We start from the raw sequence: 19,649 nt of genomic DNA, 5'->3' as shown, positions 1-19,649 counted from the left end.
AGAGGTGTGTTTCCAGGTTCAGTTTCTATGTACGTGTGTGTGCAACCACATGTGCCTGGAACGGCAGGGCAGTGGGGAGCAGGGACCTCTCGGCAGCCTCATCTGGGCCAGCCTCACCTTCACCTTCTAGAGAAATCGCTGAGGCTGGGGCCTGGGAAGGAGGCCCCCAGAGAGATGCCTCATTCAGAACCACTGATCTCCGTCCAAGAACAAGTAGGGGGAGGGGCACAGAGCCTCTAATGAGGAAGCCAGAGAGACACTTACAGCAAAGAGAAGCTGAGAACCCTTGCCTTCATGCAACAGAAAGTTCTGGAAGCTGAGAGATGCCGTGATGGGGAGAGGCTGCTGGCCCAGGGGGGAGATTTCCTGAAAGCCAGGCCCCCTGGAGGAGCATGCTTGAGTAGCTGACACAGGGGGCTGGGTGGGTTCGGGGTATTGCCTTGTTCATGATGTTCAGACTCACTGGGGCATCGACCTTCATCAGGAGGACAAAGACCAAGACCCTGGAGGGCAGCCTCCAGGACCCGAATCCCAGAGCAGACTCCCCTGAATGGAAACCTGGTAGGGAAGGGTGGTGGCTGGGGGAGGGAGGCGGGTATATGGAAAGGAGATGGCAGGCAGCAGCAAAAAGGTGGCAAAAGCCAGAGGACAAAGGCAGTGGGGAGAGATGCTAAGCGAGAACACTTACTCTGCAGACTTCCAGAAATGTCCGGGGTGAGACAGGCGGCGGTTTCGCTTTGGCAGTTTCTCCAGCATGTCCATGAGCTTAGTGAAGGTAGGTCTTTCTTCTTGTTCAAAGGCCCAGCAAAAGAGAAGAATGTCCTAAAAGAAACCAACATGTGGTGATTTAACATAAACGATGATGTCTTTGGCATCTCATTGGGTCTGTCCGTTTGTTTACCCCTTTGCCCCACTTGCATATTCGTCCACCACCATCCACCCATCCATCCACCTACTCATCTATCCATCCGACCACTCATCCCAATTCATGCATTTCTCTCCATCTATCTACCTATCTATCTATCTATCATCTTTCCATCCATCCAACTCTTTATCCATCCATTCTTCCACTCATCCAACTCACGAGCCCATATAGCAAACTAGGCAGGTCCTTTCTATTCTAGAAGGTCTGGAATATGCTAAAATCAATAATGCTCCCCGAGGAGTCTCTTGGGCATTTTTATTTCCTCGAAGGAAGGGAGAAAAGTGAATCCTGAGGTCTCTATCCACATCCCCATATCATAAGTGCTCTTCAAATTCAAAGAGTGGAGAGTTACTTTTAATAATCACCTCACCTCAGAAAAGAAACCTAGATACAGGTAATCCTTAGAAACATACCAGATTATTATTCCCCCCCTGACTTATCTGCCTTCTGATCAAAAGACAGGACTCTTCCTGCTGTGTTTTAGAGGGTGATTATGAATTTATACTCAGGCTTCTCTGATTCTGTGTATAGTGTTCTGAGTTGGATAATGCCTTAAAAATTTTTATGTAGGTACAAATAAAATTAGAATCATTAATATGGGTAGCATTTTAATGGATATCTTTTTTTTTTTTAATTTTTTTTTTCAACGTTTTTTATTTTATTTTTGGGACAGAGAGAGACAGAGCATGAACGGGGGAGGGGCAGAGAGAGAGGGAGACACAGAATCGGAAACAGGCTCCAGGCTCTGAGCCATCAGCCCAGAGCCTGACGCGGGGCTCGAACTCACGGACCGCGAGATCGTGACCTGGCTGAAGTCGGACGCTTAACCGACTGCGCCACCCAGGCGCCCCTAATGGATATCTTTTAAAAGTAACAGTAAAAGAGGAATTCACTGGTTCTACTTGATTCAGCAATTCATTGCTAGGAAAAATCTGGCCAAGTGCTACTGCACCCTTGAGGCAGGAACCTGAATTGCAGGCATAGTTCAGAAACTACACTTCCTAAGCTCCAAATCACTATCTGACAAGGCTGTGGGCATGCTATTGCGTCACCCTCTGGGGAAGCATTCATAACCTTAACACACAGGAAAAAGAAGGTCCAGAACCGTATCTACCTTTCTCTTTGTTCCCAAGAGCTGGCACTGACCCAGGACTTACCGAGATTTCTTTTCCCATGCCAATCTGGCTGAGGTTGGGTTTCATGCCGGTGCCCATTTGCCAGATGATTGCCTCTGCTGGTTGGGTCTTGAAAGGCCACTCCCTGGCGTGGAGTTCATACCAAATTGTGCTGTTGGCAGATGTTGTTAAGGGGTGTTGATATGCTATGTCGCTCTTGACCCTGTATCTCAACACACACACACACACACACACACACACACACACACACACCCCAGCCCTCTATTTCCTAGTTTCTTCCTCACAGGGCTTGTGTTTTGGTAGCAGAGATACACCTAAAGCTTTCTTGATGTCTTAGAAGTCATGCTTATCCCAGGACACCTTCCCTGGTGCCTGAATTAAAACGAGTCAAAACCTAGCACCTTGAAGTTTAATGGAACGTGGCTAGGATTTCTGACCCTAGACTTACACTTCCAGGAAACCACTGTAAGGAAATACTTAGGTATACAAAAATCCCCTTACAAAGATATTCTCTATAGCATCATATATAATATCAAATCAAGGAGAAACGACACAACCGTTCAACAAAAGGAATAGGTTGCATGTATTATGGTAACTCCATAAAACAACATGGAATATGATATTATTAAAACATTTCAAAGAAATTTTGCTCACATGAAAAAAAATGCTTAATATATAATTCTAAGGAAAAAAAGACTGTATATAAGGTAGTACCTACCCTTTTAAAAAATTACATATGTATAGACCGGAAAAAAAGAAATAGTAAAATGTTAACGATGGCTAACTCTGGGTGATAGGATAGGATTTTTTTTATAGTTTTGTTTTCTAAATATAAACTAGCTCATGGAATAGTGGGGAAAAATTGCTGGGGGGGATGTGGGTGGCAGTGAGGACACTGGCGGATGCCATGGGGTACTCACTGGGTGCTGGGGAGTTGCTGAGTTGTATCATAGGAATAGGTCTCAGCTCACTGGGAACAAAATTCCCAACTCAGGAAATAACTGAAACAATCCTAGGAAATGATCTTTCCTCTAATCTAAGATAATTTATGCAAATTTGCTTTAAAGAACACGAAGCACTCTGCTATCCTCTTTACTGATCAGAGGACTGTGTCAAACCAGCTATTTCTAGGGTCCCACTTCTCAGCATATTCTCCCCCTGCCAGCCTCATCCCTCCGGGGCAAGGAGCGGTGATGCCTGGGTGTTGGGGTGTTGCATTAGATGGTCAGGAAGTTGCCACGTTAAGGTGCTAGATGATTACTGTTGTCGTAATAATCAATAACACTGACTGAGTTTTGACTCTGTGTTAGACACTATGCGAAGCCCTCTGCATTTGCAATGATTATGGGGGACGTATAGAAAGCATGCCTTTTCCTTTTGCTGATGTGACATCTGGGGGCCTCCCTGACCCTGGAGGGACTGCCACTCTCCGAAGGGCAAGCTTATTCCTAAAGATGGTAAGGGACTCTCCTGTGAGTATGCCTTTCATATGCAAACTAGCCAATCCAAAGCCCCCCGCCCCCCCCACCTCCATCAGGCTTCCACTCAGGGTCAATATTCCCCTGCCCTACTGGGACAATCTTGCACTCCAGGGCCCGCTAAATTAGTCAAACTAGCCAATTCTAGCCTGCTTACCCTGCCTCACCAGTTCCTCCCCAAGTAAATCGTAATAAAGGCTCTTGCCCACATCTTCCTCCTCACTGACCCTGGTGATTCCCTGTGTGGCCCTGCTTGATATGATGTGCCCCCTCCTTTGGAAACCATGAATAACAAGCCATCTCTTCAATGACAGTTGTTTCCCCCATCTATTGCCATCAACACACCTGAACAAAAATAAGACCTACGTGTTCAAACAGGAGGCACAGAGGAGGAGACAGAGACTCAGGAAGGTTATATATCTTACTCAGGGTCACACAGCAAGTAAGAGGTGCAAGCCAGAAGCTGAATCTAGTTGATCTGACTGTAGAATTGCACCATTGGCCATTATGCTATGAGAAACCTGCCCTCCATCCTGTTCCAGAGTCTTTCCTAATTGGGGCAGTGAAGGATTCAGGGTCGGCGGGGGGGCAATCCTCCAGCTGATGGTTGGGGTCTGGGGAAGGAGGCACAGACAGGTTGCAGGCAAGGGCTCATGTGAAAGGGGGAAGGGAGCCTGTTAGGAGCTTGACCCCGTGCTGCATGCCTTACAGGTGTTTTCTCACTCAATCCTCAGAAAGCTTCCCCAGTTTTATTCTCTTTGATTCACAGTTAAGGGAAATAGGGCTTTTCGTGGTAAAATGACTCTGAAATCCCCGTGGCTAAAAGCTCCAACTCTGAAGTTGGGATGTCCCAAGCTGGACTCCGGATCCACCCCTGACCACATGGCAAGTCACTGAGCCACCTGGAGCCTGTTTCCTCGCCGGTCATTTGGGAACAGCATTTGGTCCCTGCCACAAAGGATGCTTGTGAAGATTCCATGAGACAGCACCCACAAGAACCTTAGCATGATGCTCAATATGCTTTTAAAAGTCCAGTTTTGCTCTAAGTCCTGTCTGACATGATGTTCCCAAGCAACAAGAAGCACCTAATTGGCAGGAAACCAAGAGCACCAGGTCCCTTAGAATTCAGCAGTGTCAGGAATAAAAGCCTCATTAAAACTTCCTTTCAAACCCAACTTTCAAGAGAAACTCACACGAAGAAAAAAATAAACTGCTAAAGATTAAAACTCCAGTGGAAAACCAATTACCCACTTTGGTACATTTTGTTAATTACATTCTTTTTCCTTTCGCTAAATTTATACTAAAATATACCAACTTAATTATTGCAGTTTGGTTTCAGATTACAGTCTCTAACGAGGTAAAGATTTGGGCATAAACTCATCAGGGCAAATGACAACGTCGAAAGGGGTCCAAGTGATAGATGTCGAGAATCCTTACGGGCCAGCAAATGCCTCCCCCATCCCCCACCACCGAGATGTACAGAGAGGACAGAGTAGGGGTGCTTTTCCGCAGAAGACGGTCCGACAGCTCATGGCGTTGCTAAGTCTAATTGCACACATCTGCAGGGCTGCAACTTTCCCAAACAGCTTCCCCAGTGCCGTCTCTGCTTGTAACCAACAACCTTTGCAACCACCTTGGTGGACAAGGTAAGGCGAGGACTAGCATGGCCGTTGGAGGGAGGGGAGCCTGGAAGCCTTCCCGGATGCACCTTCTCAGGGAGCTCTGTCCTGCACCTTCTATCCTTCTCTGCGCTTCCAAAGACATCCCATTCTCTTTCATGGGTGTGGTTTCTCTCTCCTTGCTCAGACGCCCTACACCCCTCTTTCCCAAATTCTACATGTGTAGATACAGCTGCCTTCTAGTTGGTTCCACTGGCCATTTCCAAGGTAGCCCAGGCTCACTGTGTCCAAATCTGCATTCTTTGCCTTCCCAGCATAGGCCAGGCCTCCCTTCCAGGGTCTCTCTCTTGGTGAAAGACATTAGTCTCCACCCAGCTGCCTAAGGTAGGGATCTGGGCACCTCCCACATTCTACCCATCATCAAACCCTATCCCATCCACCCCCCACCCCCCATTGCTTCTTATGTCCATTTCCAGCATCCAAACCCACTGGCAGTGATTTGGTAAAGATTGCCAGCATCCCCCCTGGATTGGTCTCCCAGCCCCTCAGTCTTGTCCTTCTCCTCTCCATTCTCTGCACGGCAGAGTGATTGTTCCAAAACTCAAAGTATGATTACATCATTCCCCCTGCTTAAGAACCATCAATGGCTCCCCAGTGCTATGAAGACGAAAACTCCTCAGCCCAGCCTCTCAGTCCCTGCAGGATCGACCCCGATTCCCTCTCTAGTCTCTCGTGTCACCACCCCCAGCTCATTTTTTTTCCCGATTCTCTATCTCTCAGTTCCCTCCCCTCTCACTCCCCACATGTTCCTCCATTGTGGACAATTTGTTTTCTGTTACTCTGGGCCTGTTCACATGTTCCTTCTATCTAGACATCTTGCCCTACCCTCATCTGGCCTACTTATATTCAACCTCTCACTTAGGCTCAGGAGTCATCTCCTCTGGGAAGCCCTCTGTGATCTCCCAGGCTGAATTTAGTTCCTCTTTTATTCCCACAGTCCTGTGGGACTGCTGTGTTTATCCTCAGCATAGCATTTACCATACTCTGCTAAAATCGACGACCTCCTTGTCAGTCTTCTATTAGATAAGACAGAGGAGTCGTCTTTGGTGGTCTAAAACTATGTCTACAAATTCTTAGATATCCCTTTCTAAAAAAGTAGAGCTTCATTCACCGCCTTGTGATTTAGAGGCTTGTTTCTAACACACAGAATGTGGCAGAAACAATGATACGTAATTTCTGAGACCATCTCGTAAAGGCAATACAGCTTGTGAGGTCACTCAAGCAGCCTAAAGAAATGCCCACAGGGCAAGGAACTGAGGCCTCCTGCCAACAGCCATGTGGGTGGGCCATCTTGGAAGTGGATCATCAGCCCATTGAGCCTTCAGATGAGACCACAGCTCTAGCCAACATCTAGACCACAACCTTATGAGAAATTCTGAACCAGCTCAGAACCACTCAACTAAGTCACCCTCAAATTCCTGACCCCAGAAACTTGAGATGATCAATGTTTCTTTAATTCCCTAAGTTTTGAATAATTGTTAACAGCAGGCATTCCGTAGATATTCTGTGGTTATTGCTTCAGTGAATGAATGAATGAATGGGTCAAGCAACTTGCCATGGTCACATGGTTAGAAACCAGGCATGAAGGTTTGCTAGGGTCATCCCTCTGCCACACCCCACTTGGATACCCCCAAACTCACCCAGAAACCTAACCACCTTGGCCCCAGAAGATAAGTACCCCGTCTCTTCCAAGAGCCATGGAAGAAAGGCTTGGGAAATGTCCCTCTGCCTGGGTGGGCCACCTACCCGAGTGCAAAGACATCTGAGTGCTTGGAGAAGGGGAGCTTGTCCTCCTCTGTGTCGGGGGACAGCTGGCGGATGATCTCTGGTGCCAGGTGGCACAGCCAGCCATTCTGGATGCGGAGTTTATCCTCTCGCCTGGAGAAGCAAAACACAGAGTGAGCCCCGTTTCACAGCCCAGGGAGGACCAGCCCCCCAGCACTGACCCTGAGTCTCTGGACCATCTCTGTCCCAGCCCCGCCCCCCCCCCCCCCCCCCCCCCCCCCCCCCCCTGCCACACACTGCTGGGCACTGTCCGACCTTGTACTTGAGGCTGCGACCCAGTGGAAGGGGCAGGGAAGACTGGTCTGGAGAGAGACACCCAACACCCAAACCATCATTGGGTCCCTCTACTTCTGAGGCACCCCCTTCTACATATTCATTCAACAACGACAGCTGAGTCTTGTTATCCATGGCAGTTATGTTTTATAAAGTCTCTGCAAATAGTGAGTTAGCAAATATGGAATCATTGCTCCTAGAGGAAATATGTCTTCACATGCACAGCTCACACAGATTGTAATCTTTAATCCTAAAAGCAACTCATCCTAGTACGTTCAATTTTCATTATCTTACAGAAGAGGAAAACGAGGCTCAGAAGCGTTGAGTGATGTGTCTGAGGCTGCCCCACAAGGAGATGCCAGAGTTGCAAAGCTCTGTCCAACTGGCCCGGGGTGGGGGGGCTTCCTGCCCTGCGCTGCACAGCCCCCTCCCATCTCTGTCCCCTGGTCATCTGTACGAGAGCCGAGGCGAGATCGCAGAGTGTCCCCTTGTTTGACCTCAGCTGGGAACACATGCGTCAGGTGACTCAAATTTTCACCACCCTGTGCATGCCCATGAATGATTACAAATGTGAGGATTGATTTTTGGGGTGCAAACAGATGTGAGTAGGCAGATTCGCAAATCTGGAATCCACAAATGATGAGGATTGACTGTATTTATGGAGAACCCACTATGCCTAAACTCTGTTGTTTCTGGCACCGGGAGCATAGCGGTGAGGGAGTCCAGCAAGGTCCCTGCCCTCCTGGAGCCTCCGCTTTGGTAGGAGAAGGTGATGGCAGATGAATTAAATAAATAGGAAAAACACAGATAGTGATAAGCATTATGCAAAAAAAAAAAAAATTAAATAGGGGAATGTGTTAAAGATAAGAGGGAACTTACTTTAGGTAAAAAGTGAGCTAAGGTAGGACATAAAGGATCCAGCCATATGAATAAGGAGAAGAATATTCTAGGCAGAAAGGGAAGTTAGGACAAAGGTGTAAGGCAAACCCTGTTTGGGGTGTTCTAGAAACTTAAAGAAGGTGTGTGTAACTGGCACGTTATCATGCTATCCTATGTGTTTCTTAAAATGTATACAGCCAACCCCTGGTTGATGGGCCTTAGGTAGCTCCTGCCCCTTCCATCATTTTAAGCAACGCTGTGAGGGACCTCTTTAGGTAGGTACTGTGAATGTATTCCCACTCAGATCTATGATTATTCCTTAAGATAAATTCCTGGAGGAGGAAATATGCTGGCTGCCTTCTTCACATTGTAAGTAGGTACAGACCTTTCCATTTGGGACTGAAATCTGAACAGACCTCCTACAAGATTTCCCCTGATTCAAGACTCCCGGGGAAGGGCCAGTGGGCAGCGAAGGGAGAGGCGCATGGATGTCTCCAACCATCAAGAGTGAGGTTGTGACGGTTCAGAGCCTCCAAATGTGCGGACCTGGGGCCGGCTGGATTCTACAGTTCTCCTAGGATGGCTTCTGAGCTATGTCAGGCCTGATGTTCTGTTCCCTGGACTGCGCTCATTCATATCCCATGATCATGATTCTTGCCCTACCTGAACACTGTCTATAGCAGCCACACCCAATAGAGTTTTCCATGATGATGGAAATGTCTCTGTCTGGCTGGCTATCCAATATGGCAGCCACTAGCCATCATGGCTACTGGGCACTTGAAATCCAGCTAGGGACGCTAAATAACTGAACATTTAATTTTATTTAATTTTAATTAAAGTTAAAATTCCATTGCTCTACGTGGCCGGGGGCTTTTGGACAGTGCTGCTCTAGACTATTATTTACTACAAATGGGTTTTTTTGTTTTCATTTACTTCTTAACATGACCATAAATGGAGACTAGCACTTTTTTTAGTACGCATGAAAATTAAGATGAAAAAGGCGTATTCACGTCATCCTTAAAGGTATCTTGTGGACCACACACTGGGGTCCACAAGGATCCCTGACAAGCAAGGCTCCAGGAGTTTGGGGGCTGGATAATTCTTTGTGGTGGAGGCTGTCCTGTGCACTGTAGGATCCCTGGCCGCTCCCCAGTACATCTCTTCCCCTGCTGTGATAACTAAAAATGTCTCCAGACATCACAAATATCCCAGGGGGGCGGGATAGCCCCAGGTTGAGAGTCACCGCTCTAATTTATACATAAAATAAGGAGATGGTCCAAATTCCAGTCTTTTGGCATCAGTAACACAGGACTTACTCTGCACAGCAGACCTATTAGAACACATCCTCTGCTGGAAAGCAAGACTGAAACACATTGGCAAGCCCTCGAGTTGGCAGGTCCCAGTGAGTTCTTGCTTCCAGAAATGGGGATGCCTGCGGTAACTGAAGGACCTACCTGCTGCTGACTAGCCATGTGACCCTGAGCAGGCCTGAGTCTCCACTCTCCCATCTGTACAATGGGCACACAATTTCAAAGAAATTAACTTGTCCATCTTGAGGACTCAGAGACGGGGTTGAGACTAGAGCACAAAGAATATCACCCTTGAAGGAAGGGCGGTGGCCCGGGCCAGCCGACACTCTCCAGGTAGGACCAGGCCACTGGGGGTGCGGGGGGGTGGGCTGCTGCTTCCAGAAGGGAGAGCGTCTCCGTTCTGATCTCTTTCCAACAGTCCCTGCTGCCTATTCTAGACTCGCTGGCTCAGTGCAGGTTTGGAACTGCGGGCAGGGTCAGGAGGAGGGGTGCTGGCCACTCCCTAACCCTCAGCTTGGGGTGGGTGTGGGCACACACCTGGGAGGGGGCTGGACCCCAGGTCTGGCCCAGCCACTCCAGGGTGTCCTGTTCCCATGGGAATGGGCCCACCGGGTGGCAAACTCAAATCATCTCCATGATGGTTATTATTGATTAATAATTGTCTGCACGTGGCCGGCATGATCGTGGCTGGCACCGAAAATGACACCTTTTCTCAATGATGGCAGAACAGCTGTAAGCAAGCAACGCTGGGGACGGGTCTGGGGGAAGCCCTGGGGTCTGGCTGCATGTTCAGGACACGCTCACTTCCCTGGGCGACCCCCACCCCTGCCCAGGCCCGGCAGATCTCCCCCTGCTGGGAAGCCAGCATTGTGATCGACCCAAGCTCTGAGGGGAGGGCGGGACAGCAAGTAACCCCGCTGAGTGCCTACTGTGTGCCAGGCTGTCCATCCCACTTAATCCCCGCAAACCCACGACAGGATGAATAAAATCCCTGCTCTGTGGACGAGAGCACAGAGCTTCCAAGCACCTGCCCAAAGTGGTGACCTGCCCAAAGCCGTGGACGCAGTCACTCCAGAGACTCCCAGCCACGATTTTACAGTAATTCCTGGAGAAATAGCACCCTTACGGAGCAAACTGAAGCCCTGCACTGAACTAAGCCCTGCACACAACTGGAACGGGGAGATAAGCACAGGAGAAACCCCGCGGTGACAGGTGGGCAGCTGCGAAATGTGGATTTCCTCTGGGAGAGGTCGCTGGGGGCCCCCTGGCCTCTCCCAACACTACCCAGGTTTGTGTTGACACAATCAGGCCAGCTGCCGCCTTGCCCTTGACTTGAACTTGCCTCCTGGTTGACAGGGGGCCTCTAAGGATGAGGGAAAGGAAAGGAGGCCCACGTCATTCCATTTCCTTTCTTCCTTGTTACCCTGGGGCTTTAGCAGACCAAGAATCAAAAGGAAGAAAATCAGAGGCCCTGTCCCCTTTTCCTCCACCGGTGACAGAATCCACAGGCAAGGAGAAAGAGAGACAGTGTGGACATGGCTCCAGGAGGGAGGAATTGTCTTCTTGTTTTAATGTTTATTTATTTTTGAGAGCAGGAGGGAGGGGGAGGGAGGGGGAGGGAGGGGCAGGGACAGAGAGAGAGAGAGAGAGAGAGAGGGAGAGAGGGAGGATCCGAAATGGGTACTGCACTGTCAGCACAGAGCCCGATGTGGGGCTCGAACTCACAAACCACGAGATCATGACCTGAGCCCAAGTTGGACGCTTAACCGACTGAGCCACCCAGGTGCCCCAGGCACTGGGTTTTAAAGAGCCTTGAAGTCTGATAAGGAAAACATCTGCTGGGCCTCTTTTTGTCTGGACACAAATACCTGAGTGCATAGTGATGTTACCAATTGCTTTCTCAGACCCTCAGCCTGGAGTGATGGATGAATGTGTGTGTGTGTGTGTGTGTGTGTGTGCGTGTGTGTGTGAGTGTGTGTGCATGCAATCCCTCCACTAGCAAATTTGCAAGTGAGCGCTGCTGGGGAGACAGAGGGAAGAAGGAATTTGCACGAGTCAGCCCTCCTGGCTTCTTGGGTTCTAACTTGAGAGACTCTCTCCATTTATCTACCCATTGACCTATTTGCTCATTTACCTACTTCTTTTCTTAGCTCAAGTGCTATAGATGGTTTTGGAGACTGCACGGAATCCTTTTGGGCGGAGTAAAATCTAGAGAGCAACTTCGGCTTCTGTTGCGCTCTGTTTCTAGATCACACAGAAGCAGCCAGATCAAGTTTTGCTGATTTGGGGATGCTCTTCGATATTATAGGTATTATATAGCATGAACGAAGTTCACTTTGGGCGTGGCGGGGGGGGCTGGGGTATCACCCTCAAAGAGATCAGTGGTTCTCCAAAGCAACTGAAACGGAAGTAAAAGGAGAGTGTGAGTGAAGCTGCCGGTCAGAGGAGGCATGCATAGAAGAGGGGTGATTAGAGAGAACCGCAGGGTTTTTAAGTTTGTGAGCGAGCTCGAGCGTGTGGCTCAGGCTCCAAATGAAAAGTCACAGAGGGCAGACCTTCTGAATCATGGGTTGTTTATTTGGAATCAAGCTGTTTCTCCCGGTCAACTGCAGGCAGCTTGTCCTCGGGCGGGTGAGTGGCTCCTGAGAGTTAATTACTTAAGGATGGTTAATGATTCTCCTGGGTGACCCTGGGGGGAGGTATATGCAAATTAATCGTAATTACAACAGCTCAGCAGCAGCTACTCGGTAGTGTTTTCTGTGCTCCCGCACGGTGCAGGACGCTTGATTGTGTTATTTCATCCACACAAGAGTCCTATGAGGTAGGCATGATCAGACCCATCATTTTTCTTGCAGACAAGGAAACTCAAGTTCAGGGAACTGAAGTCACGATCAAGTGGGGCCACAGGTGGGTCTCACTCTAAATCCCTTAACTGACACTCATGTTGTACTAACATGTAAAACGCCCCAGAAAACGTGCAGCAAGGGCTCTTGGGTGAGGGTCTTCCAGGCAAAGGGGGAGTCTCCCTTTTAAGCTCAAGGGCAAGGGCTTTCAGGGCTTGGGGGTGCTCCGTGCCCAGTAACCCACGTGCACTTAAAGGCACCGCTCGCAAGACAGGTCCCAAGGGAATCACAATGTGACCTGTCATTAGCAACAGCCTCGCCGCTCAGCCAAGCGACCTCAGGCTCAACACCCGGTCTAGGTCCCCTGAAGCCATTCGGGTGACTTCTCACTCCCCGACTGTCATCCGTCAAGGACCCCTCTGTGCCCTTCCACCGCCGCTCACCTGCCGGCCTGCAGCACCCCGGAAATGCTGAAGAGCCCGAAGTCTGTGATCACCACTTTCCCATTGTCGTAGAAGACATTCTTTGACTTGAGGTCCTTGTGAAGGATCCCCTTTGCGTGCAGGTAGCCCATGCCCTGGAAGGAGCCAGGAAACGGGATGTCGTCAGGGAACACGGAGCGCTCGCCGCTGCCCTGGCTCGGGTTCAAGAGCACCCTGAACAGCTGCACTGCTTGGGGCCCAAACGCACAGGCTTGCAGGTGGGGCTGTGCGGGACCGGGCAGGGTCCTCAAGGCACACCTCTGCCACCGCCCTCAGACTACGGCCAAACTGTTCCCACCTGGCTCTGAAGCTTCCGGAAGAAGCCCCAGAGGAAGACATCCCTAGCGGGAGAAAAACTGAAGACGAACCAGAGAGGTGGTCCCCAGAGTAAGCTGAGGGATGCCATCAACGACCTCCCCGCACTTCCTCTTTGAAAAAAATAACTCCTCGGCAGGACGTTTGTTTTATAGCTACTTAACCCATATCAGCGCTGAAGGCACCACATTCCTCAAGGGACAGATCATGATCCAGTGATCAAGACCACGGAGGAGAAGCTAGCCCAAGGGTGAGTGTCTAGATTCTTTGTGTGTGTGTGTTGGTTTTTTTTGTTTTGCCTTTATGAGCTGTCACATTTTATCTCTTCTAACAGCTTAGTCCTAACACTTCCAATGGGAAATGAAAGTCCCAGTCAACTGACTAACGAGGCACCTGCCAGAAAACACAGGATGTTCAAGTTTGTTTTAAGCCCAAACAACAGTCCCAACAATTGGATGTTTCCCTGGCGGCTGCAGAGAGAGAGAGAGACAGAGAGAGACAGAGACAGAGGGCTTCCACTCATGGGAATTCAAGCATCCGAGGGGTGAGGGATTCTAACAACACAAGCTTCTCCTGGTACCCTACGTGCCCAATTATCATGATGATGAGGCACCAGACAGAAGCCAGACATCGGGAGACCATCCCTAATGGTGGTATTTGGGCAAAACTCTTACTCACATACAGCGTGGTATTTTTCTGGTCAAGTCTAATTTTTTTTTTTTTTTTTTAAATCCAGACTGCTGGTCTGAAGCCAGACCCTGCATCTCTCGGGAGGGAGCCCCGGCTCCTGTGGTACCTTCACAATTTCTTGGGCAATCTGCCTCGTTTTGTTGACATCCAAGACGATTTTGGCATCCCTCACCACAGAGTAGAGAGTCCGTCCCTTACACAGGCTGAAAAGCAAAAGGAGAGGACACATTATTGGCACTTGTTCAGATGAGAGTGACCCACGGCAGTTGTCCGGTGTGACAAATAATAGTGGATGTGCCACTAGGACGCCTGTTGGAGAACAAGCCTGTGAATGGACCTCAGGTCTGGCTCTCGGATGCAGATCTGGGAGCACGTTCTTTGGGGTTCTTCGGGGTCTTCACCGACACCCCCACTGCCAGCATCTCAGGACACCCGCAGAACCTAACCCAGTCCAGAGGCAGGCTTGCCACGTTCCCTCCGTCCCAGGGTTGCACGGATGGAAAGCTGTGCATGAACCAATAACTTCTGGGGTCCTGAGACGCCACTCAGCACTCTGCCAGCCACCTGTCCCAGCTGCTCCCACTTGCCAGAAGCTGCTGGGGTGGGCCGTGGGGGCAGTGATGAAACCCCAGCAAGATGGTGGCTCATATCCACCAAGGACCATCAGCCAACGATGCATTCAAGCACACGATGCATTACACACACATCCGTTGTGTGTAAACACGGATACCCTGTGTCCCAAACCAGACGCCTGTCTAGAGGGTTTTTTAAACTATGTTCAGACTCACTGAGTTCATTTTGAGGACCAGTGGTTTAAGATAAATGACAAGATGGAAAAGGACGTTAATGCAGCGACAGCGACACCTTCTCATTGAGTTGCCTGCTTGCTCACCCACCCGTCCCTTCTATGGTGAGCTCCGTTCCCGGCACACACACAGCAGGCATTCAATACGCGCTCACCGAATGAGGGAAAGAATGAATGAGTGAATGAATAAATGAATGCAGTCTATATTTACCACAGCATTCCCTGCCTCTAGCGCCAAATCTAGCTCAGAGGAGCAAGTGTCGGCTGGAAAAGGAAGGAATGGCATTAGGGAAGTTCATGTTCCATCTTCTGTCAAAACTAATGGCTTGCATTTTTCTTTTAATCTATGATTTCACTGCTAAAATACTCTCAGCCCTTCCTTCAGTATTTTTCGAGCCCTTGTTATGTGCTACACTTGGCTGAGATTGTGCAGTTGAAGCTAGATCCCGGCTCTGCTCCTTACTGTGTGTCTTTGGGTGGGTTACTTAACCCCTCTGGGCCTCGGATTCCTCAACTAGCAAAGAGAACGAGTGATACCTACCTTGTAGCGTCACTATGAGGACTGAGTGAGAGAAGGAACTGAGTGCCGTGCCTGGCACCTGGTGGGAAGTATAGCATCGTGGTGAGAATTTGTGGGTTAGAATCCTGGTGGCATCAGTGAGTAGCTGTGTGACCCTGGGCAGGTGAGTTAACCTCTCTGAGCCTCACTTTCACTATCTGTAAAATGGAGTCAATAGTTCCTGCCTTACGAGGTGGTTAGGAGAACCCCATGAAATCAGGTGTGTAGAGGCATCTCTCCATGCCCAGCGCACAGAAGTACCCTACTCATGAAACGCTGGCTGTTAGGCGAGGTAGTAAGTGATCAATAAAATGCCAAATGTGTATGCACACTTGTGTAAATATGTGCCATATATTCATACGCATACGACATCTGCTTGTCCATCCGTTGTATTCCTACCTGTCTACCTGGCCACGTACCTACCCATCCACCCACATACCCGTCTAAAATGCTACCTGTGACCTTTCACTAAGACTCACTTCTTAGTGAGATTCTCAGCGTAGCTGACGCCCAGGGGGTCTGATTCATCCGTCCAAGGTTGCCCCGTAAGCTGGTGGGAGGCAGCCACGGTGACTCAAGTCTGTCCCCTGTTGTTGCTGTCCTGGGGGGTACGTTTGCTGTGGCTACTGCAGGAGAGGGGGAGAGAGGCGGGCTGTGCAGCCAATTAAGCCACACTGACATTTAAATATGGGGGATTGGCAGAGACCGTGGGTGGACTCCCTCCCCTGGATACTTGGTTCTTGAACAGCCACCTACACTCATTACAGGCCAGAGCCCAGAAAATACTGTTCCCGCTGCAGACGGCAGAGCAAATAATTGCAACAGGCTTCAAGACTCCCAGACTCTCCTTCCCGGGGTAACTGTGTGCAAGTCTCAGGCTTCAAACACCCATTCCATTTCCTTCCCTGCTCCCAACTTCCTTTCTGGGAGCAGCTGCGAAAATCTTTGCTTCTCTTGCTACCCTGTGGTTTCTGGGGCTGCTGGAGTACATCCATCGACTGGTGGGATGTAAATTCACATGACCACAGCCTGGCACGTCTACCAAAGTGAAATATACAAACACCCCACGATCAGCGGTTCCTTCCCTAAGTATATATATCCAACAGGCATGCGTACTCACATTCGCCCACAGACATGCCAGAAGGTACGAGAACGTTAATAGCAGCCCATTCATAATAGCCCCGCACTGGAGCCAATCCAAATGTTCGTCAACAGAAAGATGGATTGATTGCGACAGAGCCAGATAACAGCATATATTCGTATCGTACTGTATAATAACCAATGAATTACTGCTAACTGCAAAAAACGTGACGTTCATAAACACAGTGTTAAACAAAGACGACTCAAGACTAGCACCGAATGATTCTATTTACACAAAGTGCAAAACCAGACAAAACTGACCCATGTGCTAGAAGTCAGTGTAGTGGTGACCCTTGGGGGCCGGGGAGGCTGGAAAGGGCGTGAGGGGTCCAATGTGGCGGGGGGGGGGGGGGGCGGGGGGGTGCAGGCAATGTTTCGATTTGGGTGCTGGCTGGCACATGAGTGTGAATTGAGTGGAAATTCATCAGGTTGTGCTCTCAGGATCTGGACACTTTGCCAGACGTTATACTCAAAAAAGTCTGCTGTAAACAAATTGGCATGGTGTTGAAATTTAAAAGAAAATCTAAACCAACACTGATACCCCAGGTATCCATTTCTAAGCGCTTCACACAGTCCCAAGGGGCAGAGTCCACAGAGGAATTAGGTATTTATCCGGGGCTGAGCTGGAGAGCAGGTGTGGGGCAAAGGCTGAGCTCGAAGCAGGAGCAGGCATCAGGCAGGTATCCAGGGCGGAAGAGGCTCAGATACTCCAGACAAGTCAGTCCAAGTGTCTTTGGCAACTGTTCTGAGCTTGGGGCTTCTGTGGCTAACACTGGTGCCCAAAAGCCATTTGCAGCATGGGAGGTGAGGAAGGGAAAGGAGAGGATGAAGGGTTACAACCCTCACAGCAACTTGCAGGAGCCACACTGTGGCCCCATTTCTACAGACGAGGATATGGAGACCCAGAGGGGCAGAGGACCTGCTCATGGACACACAGACATGGGATCAGCCCAGTCCTGATCTTTCTCTCATCTCCTCTTTGGTGTGGGTGCTGGACATGATTTGGGGGCCATTTAAGAGACACGCAGCCAAGTGAATCCAAATCCGACTCTCCCATTTACTACTTACGGGGTGACCTCGGGAAGTGACTCCAACCTCAGTTTCCTCATCTGTAAAATGGGAGTAATAGTAATAATTCCAGTTAATGTGTCTGAGCCCTTGTTATGTGCCAGGTACCGGGGTACTAAGCACAGGTACAGGTACTAAGCACGAGAGTCCCCCCGCCCCCACACGGTGGGTACCCTTGCTGTATTCTATGGATTCCAAGATGCATGTTTCCTTGAAGTTTAACATCTCCGAAATCAGAATGTGTCTGACTGATGGACAGGTAACAGTTCTGTTGGCACTGTATTTCTCTCTTTGTAGTACGTGAATACAACGTGCATATTGTAACTGACAGCATCTTGGATTTCATCAAGTCTTGGCTCAGCCACATTTTACAGATAAGGAAACTGAGGCTCAGAGAGGTTAAGTAGGGCTGGGATATGAACGCAGGCAGCCTGGCTTCAGAGCTGATGCTCCTGACCCCCATCTTTGGCTCCATAACTTTCTCTCAGACCCCAGCACGTCATATGCCCTCAGTAAATGGTAGCCATAATGTCATTGCTATGGCAACGAAGATTAATGAGGCCCGCTGGCCTTGGTAGCAGAGTCAGTCTGGAGGTCAGGAGGTGTTTTAGTGGCTTCAGGATATAGTGAGTACTTCTCTAGCTCCTGGGGCAGTACACACACACACACACACACACACACACACACACACACACACCTCCATATCTCTCTCTGCTAAAAGATCACATTTCTCCAAGAAGAACAAGGCCCAGAAATGTCTCACTTTGTCTGCAGGCCGATACAGAGGTCTCTTCAGCCCTGACCCCAGACAGGTCATTCATACAATTCTGACCTTTGACCCCATGTCCCGGGTGACACAGTGAGCCTTCTGGCCAGGATGACACTGTAAGTGGAAGATCCTTGTTGTAAACCAGCCCCAAAGAGGATTGTCAGAAACAATGAGATAAAACCATCTAAAAGGCTCATCTCCAAGGGCCTCCGTCCAAACTGGCTAATTCTGCCAGAACAGTGACTAGGAGAGAAATCTAGATGCCTGGGGTGGCCACTTCCCTTCCCTCCTCCAAACCCCTCAGCACCAAGCCCGGGGACCCAGGCCAGTGTGAATGAATGGTGGGGAGTGTGGGCTGGGGGCCACCTCCTCCGAAGACTGTCAGACAGGCCCCTGCCCAGTTCTGGCACCTCTCAGCCCACATGGCTTTGGAGACTCATCAGGGGCACAGTGTCCCCATCTGCTACTGTGGGCGTGGTCAGCTGAACAACAGACCCCCAAAGCTGTCCACGTCCTCATCCTCAGAAACGGTGACTATTTTCCTTATATGGCACATGGAACTTTGCAGAGGCAACTACGGTTTTTGACATGGGGAGACTCTCCTGGCTTATCTCAGTGGGTCCGCTGTCATCACAAGGGTCCTTAAGGTGAAGGGAGAGACAGAAGAGAGAGAGAGGCAGAGGGAGATGTGAGTAAAAGACTCAACCAGCCCTTGCTGGCTCTGAAGATGAGGAGGGCGTCATGAGCCAAGGGGTGCAGGCAGCTTCTAGAAGCCAGAAAAGGCAAGAACAGATCTGTCCCCTACAGCAGCCAGGATGAACGCAGCGGACACCTTGATTTTAGCCCTGTGAGACCCATTTTAGACTTCCGACCTCTAGAATCATAAGATACATTTGTGTTGTTTCAGGCCACGAAGTCTGCGGTCCTTTGTTTCGGGAGCCCTGGGAAACTAACCCAGTGGGATAGGACATACTGCATCGCAGGAGGGTGTGAGGTGGAGATGAGATCGCACAGGCACAGTGCTTGGCCCAGCATCTGGCCAGAACCTATACTCCTTCAACAGCAGCTCATATCACTGCTAATAATATTACTGCTGATATTGTTGCTAATGATCATACTTTCCTGCTTAGGTGACCCCAAGTGCCCTTCGCGGCCTCTCCAGCTTCCCTAATTTGGTCTCTATCCAGCACTCCTAGAGGCCACTTCAAAATGCAAAGCTGACCGGTCGCTCCCTGCTACAGTCCCCCCTCTACCTCTCTCCCACCCCCACCCCGGGGTCTCTGGACACAGACCCAACTCCTCCAGGGCCCACAGGTGTGATACAGACTGGCCCCGACAGACTGTTCCACCCCCTTCTTGTTGGGACTCTCCCCTTTGTTCACTGAGTTCCAGTCCCACACACCTACCTCAGGGCCTTTGCCTGTGCTGTTTCCGCAGCCTGGAATACTCTCCCCATTTGTCCTCAAAAGCCTTCCCTGGCCTCCCCAACTAGTTCCCTCGTGCCCTGTAGGTC

At 49.8% G+C, this 19,649-nt stretch overlaps 1 protein-coding gene across 1 annotated transcript in view; it reads right to left on the bottom strand.

Annotated features, from left to right (window-relative positions):
- Positions 1–684: 684 nt before the first annotated feature.
- The window catches only part of KSR2 (kinase suppressor of ras 2), a 325,968-nt gene continuing 307,003 nt past the window's right edge, over positions 685–19,649 (bottom strand). Inside the window, exons 13-17 of the mRNA XM_049619270.1 lie at positions 13,902–13,998; positions 12,752–12,885; positions 6,965–7,096; positions 2,083–2,212; positions 685–822 (exon numbers count right to left, since the gene is read on the bottom strand). Of these exons, the coding sequence (XP_049475227.1) occupies positions 685–822; positions 2,083–2,212; positions 6,965–7,096; positions 12,752–12,885; positions 13,902–13,998 (631 nt within the window). The remainder of the gene's footprint in view (positions 823–2,082; positions 2,213–6,964; positions 7,097–12,751; positions 12,886–13,901; positions 13,999–19,649) is intronic.

Source organism: Panthera uncia, assembly GCF_023721935.1.
Source record: "Panthera uncia isolate 11264 chromosome D3 unlocalized genomic scaffold, Puncia_PCG_1.0 HiC_scaffold_8, whole genome shotgun sequence".
NCBI classification, from domain to species: domain Eukaryota; kingdom Metazoa; phylum Chordata; class Mammalia; order Carnivora; family Felidae; genus Panthera; species Panthera uncia.
Note: the sequence above shows the minus strand (reverse complement) of the source record. Positions and strands in the feature narration are given on the sequence as shown.